At 51.0% G+C, this 12,407-nt stretch overlaps 1 protein-coding gene across 3 annotated transcripts in view; it reads left to right on the top strand.

The window, feature by feature from the left end:
• The window catches only part of LOC147102027 (alpha-2-macroglobulin-like), a 275,879-nt gene that overhangs the window by 117,651 nt on the left and 145,821 nt on the right, over window positions 1-12,407 (top strand). For all 3 annotated transcript variants that reach the window (XM_085964172.1, XM_085964174.1, XM_085964171.1), the window contains exons 23-24: window positions 5,504-5,587; window positions 6,706-6,882. In XM_085964172.1, the coding sequence (XP_085820298.1) occupies window positions 5,504-5,587; window positions 6,706-6,882 (261 nt within the window). The remainder of the gene's footprint in view (window positions 1-5,503; window positions 5,588-6,705; window positions 6,883-12,407) is intronic.

Below are 12,407 nucleotides of genomic sequence, written 5' to 3'. Positions count from 1 at the left end.
CAGCGACCCATCAGCATCTCGGCAGGACTCTTCTCCGTTGCTGAGTTTGGTGTGGTATGCTGTGATAACAGGAACCTGGCCAATCTGGTTTGCCAGTCCCCCACCGATATCCTCACCAGTGCCTCTTTTGTGGTTTGCACCATCCTCTCTGCCTGCCCATTAGAGGAGGGGTGATAGGGCGCTGTGGTCACGTGGCGGATCCAGTTTCTGCCTGCAAAAGCCTTGAACTCCGCTGACGCGACGGCTGCTCCATTGTCCGAAACCAGCACGTCGGGGACCCCATGTGTGGCAAACAGCAAACGCAACGCGTTGATCACTGCACTGGATGTCATGGAGCTCATGATAGCCACCTCCAGCCATTTCGAATGAGAATCCACCACTATCAAAAAGACCTTCCCCTGAAATGGCCCTGCAAAGTCAATGTGGAGTCTTGACCATTTACGAGTGGTCCACTCCCAGGGGTGAAGGGGAGCCTTGGATGGGCTATGGCGAGTCAGCTGACATGTCTCACAGCTCTTTACCACCTCCTCCACGTCTCGGTCCAACCCCGGCCACTAGACGTAGCTTCTCGCCAACGCCTTCATGTGCACAATCCCAGGGTGTGAGTCATGCAGCATTTTCAGCACCTCCTCTCTTGCGGCGGCAGGAACCACCACACGGCTTCCCCAGAGCACGCAGTTCTTGTGTGCAGACATTTCATGGCACCTCTGAACGAAGGGCTTGAAATGCTCCTCCTGGACCTCGGAGGGCCAGCCATGCAGCAGCCAGCGTAGTACCCGTGATAAGACTGGATCTTTCTGTGTGAGGCTGCCAATCCGCTGGGCATGGAGTGGGGCCTCCGGAACCTCCTCCAGTAGCAGCACCTCCAGGGGTGGTGGCGTCTCAGCCATCGGCCGGTTCAAAGGCAAGTGACTCAGAGCATCAGCATTAGCCAGCATCTTCCCAGGCCTGTAGCAAAGTTCATAACTGTAGGCCCCCAACATCAGACTCCACTGAAGCATACACGGTGATATGATCTGGGGCATGGGCTTGGAGTAATGCAGGAGCCCCAAGAGTGGCTTGTGGTCTGTGTAGATGACGAACTGTCTCCCTAACAGGTACTGGCTGAACTTCTTTACCCCAAATATGATGGCTAGGGCCTCCTTGTCAATCTGGGCGTAATTACGTTCTGTTGTTGAGAGTGTCCTTGAGGCAAAACTGATCGGCGCTTCCCGGCCATCTGGCTCTATGTGGCCCAACAGAGCTCCCAGCCCGTATGGTGAGGCATCACACACCAACACCAATGGCTTGTTTTCATCATAGTGTGCCAGAACCTTATCTGCTTGTAGCAGTTCCTTTGCCTGTCTGTAGGCTGTTTCATGAGCTGAGGTCCAGTTCCACACTGTGGCTTGGTCTAACAGCCTGTGCAGTGGCTCTAAGATTGTGGCTTTGCCCTTGAGAAAACAACTGTAGAAGTTTAACAGTCCGAGGATTGCCTGCAGTTCGGTCTTGTTCTTGGGGGTGGGAGCGCTCCTGATAGCCTCCACCTTCTCCGTAGTCGGATGCACACCGTCTTTGTCCACTCGGAATCCCAAGAACTCCACCCCATTGGCAGCGAACACACATTTCTCCTTCTGAAGGCGTAGTCCTACCTCAGCCAGCCGGCGTAGTACTTCCTGCAGCCGCTCATCATGGGCTTCTTGTGTCTTGCCTGTAATCAGTATATCATCCAAGTAAGGCTGAACTCCCGGAACACCAGCCAACAGGGTGTCCATGAACCTCTGAAAGATTGCCACAGCCGTAGACACCCCAAACTGCAGCCTTGTGGCTCGGAAAAGTCCTCTGTGGGTGTTGATTGCCAACAGCTCGGCTGACTCTTCATCCAGGACCAGTTGCTGGTGTGCTTGCTTGAGATCCAGCTTGGTGAACAGAGTGCCTCCAGCCAGTGTTGAAAACAGCTCTGTAACTGTTGGTAAGGGATACACATCTGGTAACACAGCAGTATTAACCATACATCTGTAATCTCCACAGATTCGCAGGCCCCCATCCTTCTTTGCAATGGGCACGATAGGGGTGGCTCAACGGGAGTTCTTCACTGGCAAGAGAACCCCTTGGTTCACCAGCTTATCCAGGGCCTCATCCACCTTCTTGCGCAACACAAAAGGAACTGGTCGCGCCTTGAAGAACTTAGGCGCTACCCCTGGGTCCACTTCGATTGAGACTGGCGGTCCCCGACAGGCCCCGAACTCACCAAAAACCTCTTCATAGTTCTCCAACATAGGCATTATGGGCTGTCGCTGTACCGTGTGTACTCCTGTCACTTCAATACCGAGGGGCTCAAACCAATCTCTGCCCAGCAGGCTTGTGCCCTGCCCCGCCACCACATAAAGTGGAAGTGTGTCCTTGACTGCCTGATACTTAACTTCCACATGAATCATACCCAGTACCTGGAGTTGAGCTTGGGACCACTGCCGTAGCACGCCACTGACCTGAGCCATCGCCGGGGGTTCACTTGGCCACAGCCTATTGTAAGTCTCTTCACTTATCAACGAACACGCTGAGCCTGAATCCACCTCCATGCAGAGTGGTGCCCCATTCATGATCACATTTGCCGTGTATCCCCACCGTCTGTGGGGTAGCTGCTCAGCTTCCGTGGTATACACTGTGTACTCATCGTTGTCCTCCAGTGTCAGGGTGTGTGTCTGCGATGCTTGTGTTGGCTCTGCTGCAGCAGCCTGAGCTTTCTTCATGCAGACACGAGCTATGTGTCCTCTTTTCTTACAGAAATGACATACCGCTGACACAAATTTGCATGCAGTGGAACCATGGAGAGCCCCACAGCGGAAACATTTTCTTCCTGTCTCTTTAGTTGCCTCCATGTCTCTCGCAGCAGCAGCTGCGTGTGTGGTCTTGTGCACCTCCTCGGCGGCCTGAGATGGTGCTGCCTCTGTACGGAGCATACGTGTGTTCATCGATGCAGCCTCTGCTGCTAAAGCCTTCTCCTCGGCCAGTCGGAATGTCAGGGCCTTCTCCACTAACAGCTGTCTCTGCAATGCCGAGTCCAGCACTCCACACACAATCTGATCACGGAGCATATTGTCTAAATGGTCACCAAAATTACAATGTAATGAGCATTTCCTCAACTCAGCAATGTAACTTGAAATAGATTGTCCAGGCTGTTGTTTACAATTGTGAAAATGGAAACGCTGCACAATCTCTGAGGGTTTTGGGTTCAAATGTTTCTGCAGCTTCTCAATCAAATCAGCATAATCCACCTCACTAGGTTTACGAGGAGCCACCAATGAACGCAGGACGGAGTAAGTAGCAGCTCCGCATACACTTAGCAACACTGAGCACTTCTCTTTGTCAATATTATTGGCCTCAAAGAAACACCCCAGTCTTTCTGCGTATTCCTCCCATGAACTGTCCTTATCCCCAGAGAACTCCTCAATACGTCCCAAGGTCGTCATAGTTTTAATGTGCACTGTCCCTTTAAGATCCACGGACTTTTTTCTTTTTTTTTGAAAATTCTTTATCTCCTCCGGCCAGAGTTACGGTAGCTACACTCACGGTAGTTGCCTGGCCCGCACAATACTCTGTCCGCCGTCTACGTCGCAGCTAGCCAACTATCAAAATGCCGTTGATGTTGCTAGCTGAGTGGCCCGCTCGTCGCAATTTCCAATATCACGGCTGTAGGTTCGCATGTCTATCTCCGTCCTTCTAGAGAGTTCAACAGCCGCCTCGTCGCCAGTATTGCATCTTGACCGAACAGTAATGAATAGAGGAGACGGAATGAACCTTTTACTATTTACTGAGTAAGTGGGTGGACATTACAGCACATTGTCTGCATGGCAGAACCCGAAACTGAAAGTGAAAGACAAAGTAAAACCGAGCCCCCCAGCACCCCCTAATGTAGTAAAACGTCCCAAGGCACTTCACAGGACTGTTAGAAAACCAAATTTGACACTGAGCCACATAAGGCAAAATTAGGGCAGATGAAGAGGTAGGTTTTAAGGAGCATCTTAAAGGAGGAAAGAGAGGTAGAGAGGCGGAGAGGTTTAGGGAGGGAATTCCAGAGCTTAAGGGCCCAGGCAGCTGAAGGCACGGCCACCAATGGTGCGATTAAAATAAGATCAAGAGGCCAGAATTAGAGGCGCGCGGAGATCTCGGAGGGTTGGAGGAGGTTACAGAGATAGGGAGAAATGAGGCTATGGAGGGATTTCAAAACAAGGCTGAGGATTTGAAAATCGAGGTGCTACTTCAGGAGCCAATATAGGTCAGTGAGCACAGGGGAGATGGGTGAATGGGATTTGGTGCAAGTTAGGATGACCTCAAATTTACGGAGGGTAGAATGTGGGAGGCCAGCCAGGAGTGCGTTGGAATAGTCAAGTCTAGAGGTAACAAAGGCATGGATGAGGGTTTCAGCAGAAGATTTAAGGTGATTTTCGAAAGAACCTGAGGCGACATGAGGAAACATTTTTTATGCAGCGAGTTGTTGTGATCTGGACCGCGCTGCCTGAAAGGGCGGTGGAAGCAGATTCAATAGTGACTTTCAAAAGAGAATTGGATAAATACTTGAAGAGGAAAGAGCAGGGGAGTGGGATTAATTGAATAGCTCTACCAAAGAGCTGGATCAGGCAAGATGGGCCGAATGGCCTCCTTCTGTGCTGTATCATTCCATGATTCTAGGATGTGGGTGGGACGGGAGAACAGGAGCATCAGGAGAGATGCGGAGACAGAGAGGGAGAGAGACACAGAGAGGGAGAGAGACACAGAGAGGGAGAGAGACACAGAGAGGGAGAGAGAGACAGAGAGGGAGAGGGAGAGAGACAGAGAGAGACAGAGAGGAAGAGAGAGAGAGGCAGAGAGGGAGAGAGACAGAGAGAGAGAGAGACAGAGAGGGAGAGAGACAGAGAGGGAGAGGGAGAGAGACAGAGAGGGAGAGAGACAGAGAGGAAGAGAGAGAGAGACAGAGAGGGAGAGACAGAGAGAGAGAGAGAGAGACAGAGAGGGAGAGAGACAGAGAGGAAGAGAGAGAGAGACAGAGAGGGAGAGAGAGAGACAGAGAGAGAGACAGAGAGAGAGAGAGAGAGACAGAGAGAGAGACAGAGAGGGAGAGAGAGAGACAGAGAGGGAGAGAGAGAGACAGAGAGAGAGACAGAGAGACAGACAGAGACAGAGAGGGAGAGAGAGGGGGAGAGAGAGGCAGAGGGAGAGAGAAGCAGAGAGTTTAGAGATGGGAAGTCAGATATTGTCCCTGTTGCCTCCCCGGATTGGGGGGGATGATTAGTGAGGAGGACAGGGGAGGTCAGGGGGATTCTCTCTCTCAGGGGAGGGGATCGGGCTTTGGAATCATTAGTCCAGGAGTGATGTTGGAGCCGGCAGTGCAAATGGAGTCAAAGGGAGAGGGGATAATTGGAAGGGGTTGTTGGGGGGCAGGAGATGGGGACAATGTGGATCACCTGAGACCAACATTGCCCAGTGATGTTCCTCGTGTGTGACCTCATAATCTGCTCCATTCCAGGCAAAATCGTCACCGAGAAGATTCACCTCAAGGTCCCGGAAGATGTGGTTGAAGGCTCGAGCAGGGCTTACGTCACCGTGCTGGGTAAGAGGCAAACTTCCCAGTTACTGAGCCCCACACAGACCAGAAAAGGCCCAGGCTCCATCCCTGGCCTATGCTGAGGGGATGATCTCACCCAAGACTGACATTGAGATTGCGATTGGGGTCGGGTTTTGGGATTGAGATTGGGGTCGGGTTTTGGGATTGAGATTGGGGTCGGGGTTGGGATTGAGATTGGGGTCGGGTTTTGGGATTGAGATTGGGGTCGGGGTTTTGGGATTGAGATTGGGGTCGGGGTTTTGGGATTGAGATTGGGGTCGGGTTTTGGGATTGAGATTGGGGTTTTGGGATTGAGATTGGGGTCGGGGTTGGGATTGAGATTGGGGTCGGGTTTTGGGATTGAGATTGGGGTCGGGGTTTTGGGATTGAGATTGGGGTCGGGTTTTGGGATTGAGATTGGGGTCGGGGTTTTGGGATTGAGATTGGGGTCGGGTTTTGGGATTGAGATTGGGGTCGGGGTTTTGGGATTGAGATTGGGGTCGGGTTTTGGGATTGAGATTGGGGTCGGGGTTTTGGGATTGAGATTGGGGTCGGGTTTTGGGATTGAGATGGGGTCGGGGTTGGGATTGAGATTGGGGTCTGGGTTGGGATTGAGTTTAGGGTCGGGGTTGGGATTGAGATTGGGGTCGGGGTTGGGATTGAGATTGGGGTCGGGGTTGGGATTGAGTTTAGGGTCGGGGTTGGGATTGAGATTGGGGTCGGGGTTGGGATTGAGATTGGGGTCGGGGTTGGGATTGGGGTCGGGGTTGGGATTGAGATTGGGGTCGGGGTTGTGATTGAGTTTGGGGTCGGGGTTGGGATTGAGTTTGGGGTCGGGGTTGGGATTGAGATTGGGGTCGGGGTTGGGATTGAGTTTAGGGTCGGGTTGGGATTGAGTTTGGGGTCGGGTTGGGATTGAGTTTGGGGTTGGGATTGAGATTGGGGTCGGGGTTGGGATTGAGTTTAGGGTCGGGGTTGGGATTGAGTTTGGGGTCGGGTTGGGATTGAGTTTGGGGTCGGGGTTGGGATTGAGATCGGGGTTTGATTTGGAGATTTGAGCAATAATGATTCAACTGCAGTTAATGATGTGAGTGTGATGTTCTCTCCCCCTTTCCTATCTCCAGGGGATATTATGGGTTCTGCGATGGAGAATCTCGATGGTTTACTGAGACTGCCCACGGGGTGTGGGGAGCAGAACATGGTGAAATTCGCCCCTAATATCTACGTACAGAGATACCTGGAACAAACCAATCAGCTGACCAGGGAAATCCAGGCCAAGGCAATTGGCTTCCTACAGACAGGTACAGCTCCTTCACAATTCTCCTTCTCCAATTCACGCCCACTTCTCAGTGCAGAGACACTGTACGGCTTGAAGGTAGGCTTATCTCTCCGCCAGGGCCTCACCCTCTGGGACCTGGGGTCAAATTCCAGCCCAGGGTAAAGGAGGTGATGGGCCCCTCTCTCAGCAACTCGCCGCACCTGCGCTGCGCCCGCCCTCGGGGGTTTCGCCCCGGACCGCCGGCTTAGCGCCTAATGATAGTCGTGCATCGCCTGTTTTAGCGCAGCAGCAACCTCTTGGGGCGATGCGACTGAATATCGGCGAAGGTGGCGCGAACTTGCGCCGGGCGCAAACTTTAGCGGCCGCCCGACTGTAGCGCCCCGAACGTGGCTATACTGAATTTCTAGGCCCTAATACCAGTAATGGTGACCATGAAACTATCGGATTGTCGTAAAAACCCATCTAGTTCACTAATGTCCTTTAGGGAAGGAAATCTGCCGTCCTTACCTGGTCTGGCCTATAGGCGACTCCAGACCCACAACAATGTGGTTGACTCTTAACTGCCCTCTGAAATGGCCTAACAAGTTGTAACAAAGCGCTTCGAAAGACAATAATAAGAATGAAACTGGACGGACCACCCGGCATCGACCTCGGCATCGGCTGCGGACACGGTCACAGCAGACCCAGCCCAGTCGACCCTGCAAAGTCCACCTCACCAACTGGGGACATGTGCCAAAATTGGGAGAGCTGTCCCACAGACTAGTCAAGCAACAGCCTGACATAGTCACACTCACAGAATCATACCTTTCAGCCAATGTCCCAAACTCCTCCATCACCATCCCTGGGTCTGTCCTGTCCCACCGGCAGGACAGCCCCTCCAGGGGTGGTACACAGTCGGGAAGGAGTGGCCCTGGGGGTCCTCAACATTGACTCCGGACCCCATGAAGTTTCATGGCTTCAGGTCAAGCATGGGCAAGGAAACCTCCTGCTGATTACCACCTACCGCCCTCCCTCAGCTGATGAATCAGTACTCGTCCATGTTGAAGACCACTTGGAAGAGGCACTGAGAGTAACAAGGGCACAGAATGTACTCTGGGTGGGGGACTTCAATGTCCATCACCAAGAGTGGCTCGGTAGCACCACCACTGACCAAGCTGGCCGAGTCCTGAAGGACATAACTACCAGTCTGGGCCTGCGACAGGTGGTGAGAGAACCAACACGAGGGAAAAACCTACTTGACTTCGTCCTCACCAGTCTACCTGTCGCAGATGCATCTGTCCATGACAGTATCGGCAGCAGTGACCACCGCACAGTCATTGCGGAGGCGAAGTCCCGTCTTCACACTGAGGACACCCTCCATCGTGTTGTGTGGCACTACCACCATGCTAAATGGGATAGATTCAGAACAGATCTAGCAGTTCAAAACTGGGCATCCATGAGGCGCTGTGGGCCATCAGCAGCAGTATTGTATTCCACCACAATCTGTAACCTCATGGCCCGGCATATCCCTCACTACCCTTACCATCAAGCCAGGGGACCAACCCTGGTTCAATAAGGAGTGTAGAGGAGCAGTACCAGGCGTACCTAAAAATGAGGTGCCAACCTGAGGAAGCTGGAACACAGGACTACATGAATGCTAAAAAGTGGAAGCAGCATGCTATAGACAGGGCTAAGCAATCCCACAATCAACGGATCAGATCAAAGCTCTGCAGTCCTGCCACATCCAGTCGTGAATGGTGGTGGACCATTAAACAACTAATGGGAGGAAGAGGCTCCATGAATATCCCCATCCTCAATGATGGTGGATCCGAGCACGTGAGTGCAAAAGACAAGGCTTTGCAATCATCTTCAGCCAGAAGTATCGACTGGATGATCCATATCGGCCTATTCCTGAGGTCCCACCATCACAGAAGCCAGTCTTCAGCCAATTCGATTCACTCCATGTGATATCAAGAAACGGCTCATCGCACTGGATACAGCATAGGCTATGGGCCCTGACAACATCCTGGCTATCGTGCTGAAGACTTGTGCTCCAGAACGAACCGCGGCTCTAGCCAAGCTGTTCCAGTACAGCTACAACACTGGCATCTATCCGACAATGTGGAAAACTGTCCAGGTATGTCCTGTCCACAAAAAGCAGGACAAATCCAACCCAGCCAATTACCACCCCATCAGTCTACCCTCAATCATCAGCAAAGTGATGGAAGGTGTCAATGCCTGGGAATTAAACATACCAGGTTATTTAACGATCAGGAGGGACAGGCAGGAAGGAAGGGGAGGTGGGGTGGCTAAGTTAATAAAGGAAGGAATCACTGCAATACAGAGAAATGATATTGGGTCAAAAGATCAGGATAATGAAACACTTTGGGTGGAGGTAAGGAATAATAAGGGGAAAAAAACACTAGTGGGCGTAGTCTACAGGCCTCCGAACAGTTGCAACTCTGTTGGACGGAGTATCAATCAGGAAATAGTTGAGGCTTGTAATAAGGGAACATCTATAATTATGGGGGATTTTAACTATCATATTAATTGGACAAATCAAATTGGGCAGGGCTGCCTTGAGGATGAGTTCATTGAGTGTATTAGGGATGGGTTTCTTGAGCAGTATGTAACTGAACCGACCAGGGGGCAAGCAACCTTAGATCTGGTCCTGTGTAATGAGACAGGATTAATTAAAAATGTCCTAGTAAAGTATCCCCTTGGAATGAGTGACCATAACATGGTTGAATTCCATATTCAATTAGAGGGTGAGAAGGTTGGATCTCAAACAAGCGTGCTAAGCTTGAATAAAGGAGACTATGAAGGTATGAGAGCGGAATTGAGTAGAGTGGATTGGGAAAATAGATTAAAGGGTAAGACGATACATGATCAGTGGTGTACATTTAAGGAGTTATTTTACAACTTCCAAAAAATATATATTCCACTGAGAAGAAAAGGGTGTAAAAGAAAAGACAGCCATCCATGGCTAAGTAAAGAAATTAAGGATAGTATTCGACTAAAAACAAGGGCATATAAGGTAGCCAAATCTAGTGGGAGGATAGAGGATTGGGAAAACTTTAAAAGACAGCAAAAAATAACAGAAAGATTGATTAAGAAAGGGAAGATAGATTATGAAAGTAAATTAGCAAAAAATATAAAAACAGATAGTAAGAGTTTTTATAGTTATATAAAAAGAAAAAGGGTGGCTAAAGTAAGGCTAGAGGATGAGACCGGGAAATTAATGGTGGGAAATATGGAGATGGCAAAAAAACTGAATGAATATTTTGTATCAGTCTTTACAGTAGAAGACACTAAGAATATCCCAACACTGGACAAACAGGGGGCTATGGGGGGGAGGAGCTAAACACGATCAAAATCACTAAGGAAGTGGTACTCAGTAACATAATGGGACTCAAGGCGGATAAATCACCTGGACCTGATGGCTTGCATCCTAGGGTCTTGAGGGAAGTGGCGGTAGGGATTGTGGATGTATTGGTAATAATTTTCCAAAACTCCCTGGACACAGCAAAGGTCCCGGCAGACTGGAAAACTGCTAATGTAACACCCTTATTTAAAAAGGGCAGTAGACAGAAGGCTGGAAACTATAGACCGGTTAGCCTAACATTTGTGGTAGGTAAAATATTGGAGTCCATTATTAAGGAGACAGTAACAGGACATTTGGATAATCATAATTTAATAGGACAAAGTCAGCATGGTTTTATGAAGGGGAAGTCATGTTTGACAAATTTGTTGGAGTTCTTTGAGGAAGTAACATATAGGGTGGATAAAGGGGAACCAGTGGACATAGTGTATTTAGACTTCCAAAAGGCATTTGACAAGGTGCCACACAAAAGATTATTGCTTAAGATAAAAAATCACGGGATTGGGGGTAATATTCTGGCATGGATAGAGGATTGGCTATCTAACAGAAGGCAGAGAGTTGGGATAAATGGTTCATTCTCAGACTGGCAATCAGTAACCAGTGGTGTTCCGCAGGGGTCAGTGCTGGGTCCCCAACTCTACAATCTATATTAACGATTTGGAGGAGGGGACCGAGTGTAACATATCAAAGTTTGCAGATGATACTAAGATGGGAGGGAAAGTAGTAAGTGAGGAGGACATAAAAAACCTGCAAGGGTGTGGTAAACCACTGTTATAGTTATCACTGTATATTGTTCTCACTGTTCTCACTGTCACATCACTACACGAGGTCGCCTCTTGTCGCACTGTTATACCTGGGCTGACCACCTCCGACTCCGCCCATTACCTGCCCAGGTATAAAGGTAGCTGACTGGCTAGTATTCCTCCCTGTTGGATCGGATCACCCACGAGGGTGGGCTCTGTTATTTAGCCAATAAAAACCTTCAGTTACGTTCTTAACTCGTCGCCTTTTATTGGACTAATTGATAGGCATATCAATTTTATTGGCTAAATTTTAAAGATGTCTGATAATGAACAGCAACAGCAAGGAGCTCACCCAGCAGCACAGCAACAGCAGCCTCCAGACAACGGGCCACACCAGCCGGCTTGGCTGCAAGCCTTGAAACCACCATACCTGGATCTAAACCCACAGGCACCAAACGCAGCCCTCAACTTCAAACACTGGCTGGACTGCTTCGAATCCTACCTGGAAGAATCCGGCGCCCCGCAGAGATCCAAACTAAGACTTCTGAACGCCCAAGCGAGCCCGAGAGTATACGCACTCATACAGGACACGACTACGTACGAGGCCGCTATCAACCTACTGAAACAGCAGTACCGCAGCCCGGTAAATTACATGTACACCAGGCACCTCCTAAGATCCCGCCCGCAACAGCCAGGAGAGTCTGTAGCTGAATTTTTACGGGCGCTAAGAGCACTCGGCAGGAACTGTGACTTTAAAGCGGTGACGGCTGTTGAAAATACGGAAGATAATATCCGCGATGCCTTTGTGAAAGGCCTACGGTCCGACTACTCACGGCAAAGACTGCTTGAAGCTAAAGACCTCGACCTGGACAAAGCTGAAGCCCTCGCTCTCTCCCTGGAGGTGGCCCATCAGGACCAGGAGGCGTTTTCCAGGTACTGCTCGCGACCCTGGGACTCGGGCCCGACCCCTACCGCAATACCCTTCGCAGCGCCGCCCCCGGGACCTACCTCAGCGTCGGCGTCCCGGACCCGACCGGGCCCGCCACCCCCGGTACCGGCTCCGACATCGGGCACCCGCGATCGGGCCGCCGGCTGCTTCTTTTGCGGCCAGGAGAAGCACCCGAGGTCGCGCTGCCCAGCCAGGAACTCTACCTGCACAACCTGCAGGAAGAAAGGCCACTTCTCTAAGGCCTGCAGGAGCGGATCTTCAGAGGCCAGCAGTGCCTCATGCGAACTGTGGGGGCGGCCATCTTCTTTCACGGCAACTGAGGCCAGTATCCCCACACGTGAGTCATGGGGGCGGCCATCTTTGATCAAGGCAACCGACCCCAATAGTGCCTCATGTGAGTTATGGGGGCAGCCATCTTCTCCGCCATTTTGTCCTACCTCGTGGGAGACGCCATTTTACACACCACGCCCGACTGCCACCGGGCCCCCGGACCC

The sequence above is a fragment of the Somniosus microcephalus genome, chromosome 22 (assembly GCF_052327205.1).
Source record: "Somniosus microcephalus isolate GS21.2 chromosome 22, FLI_Smic_1.0, whole genome shotgun sequence".
NCBI classification, from domain to species: Eukaryota; Metazoa; Chordata; class Chondrichthyes; order Squaliformes; family Somniosidae; genus Somniosus; species Somniosus microcephalus.
This window is presented reverse-complemented; position numbering and strand designations above follow the sequence as displayed.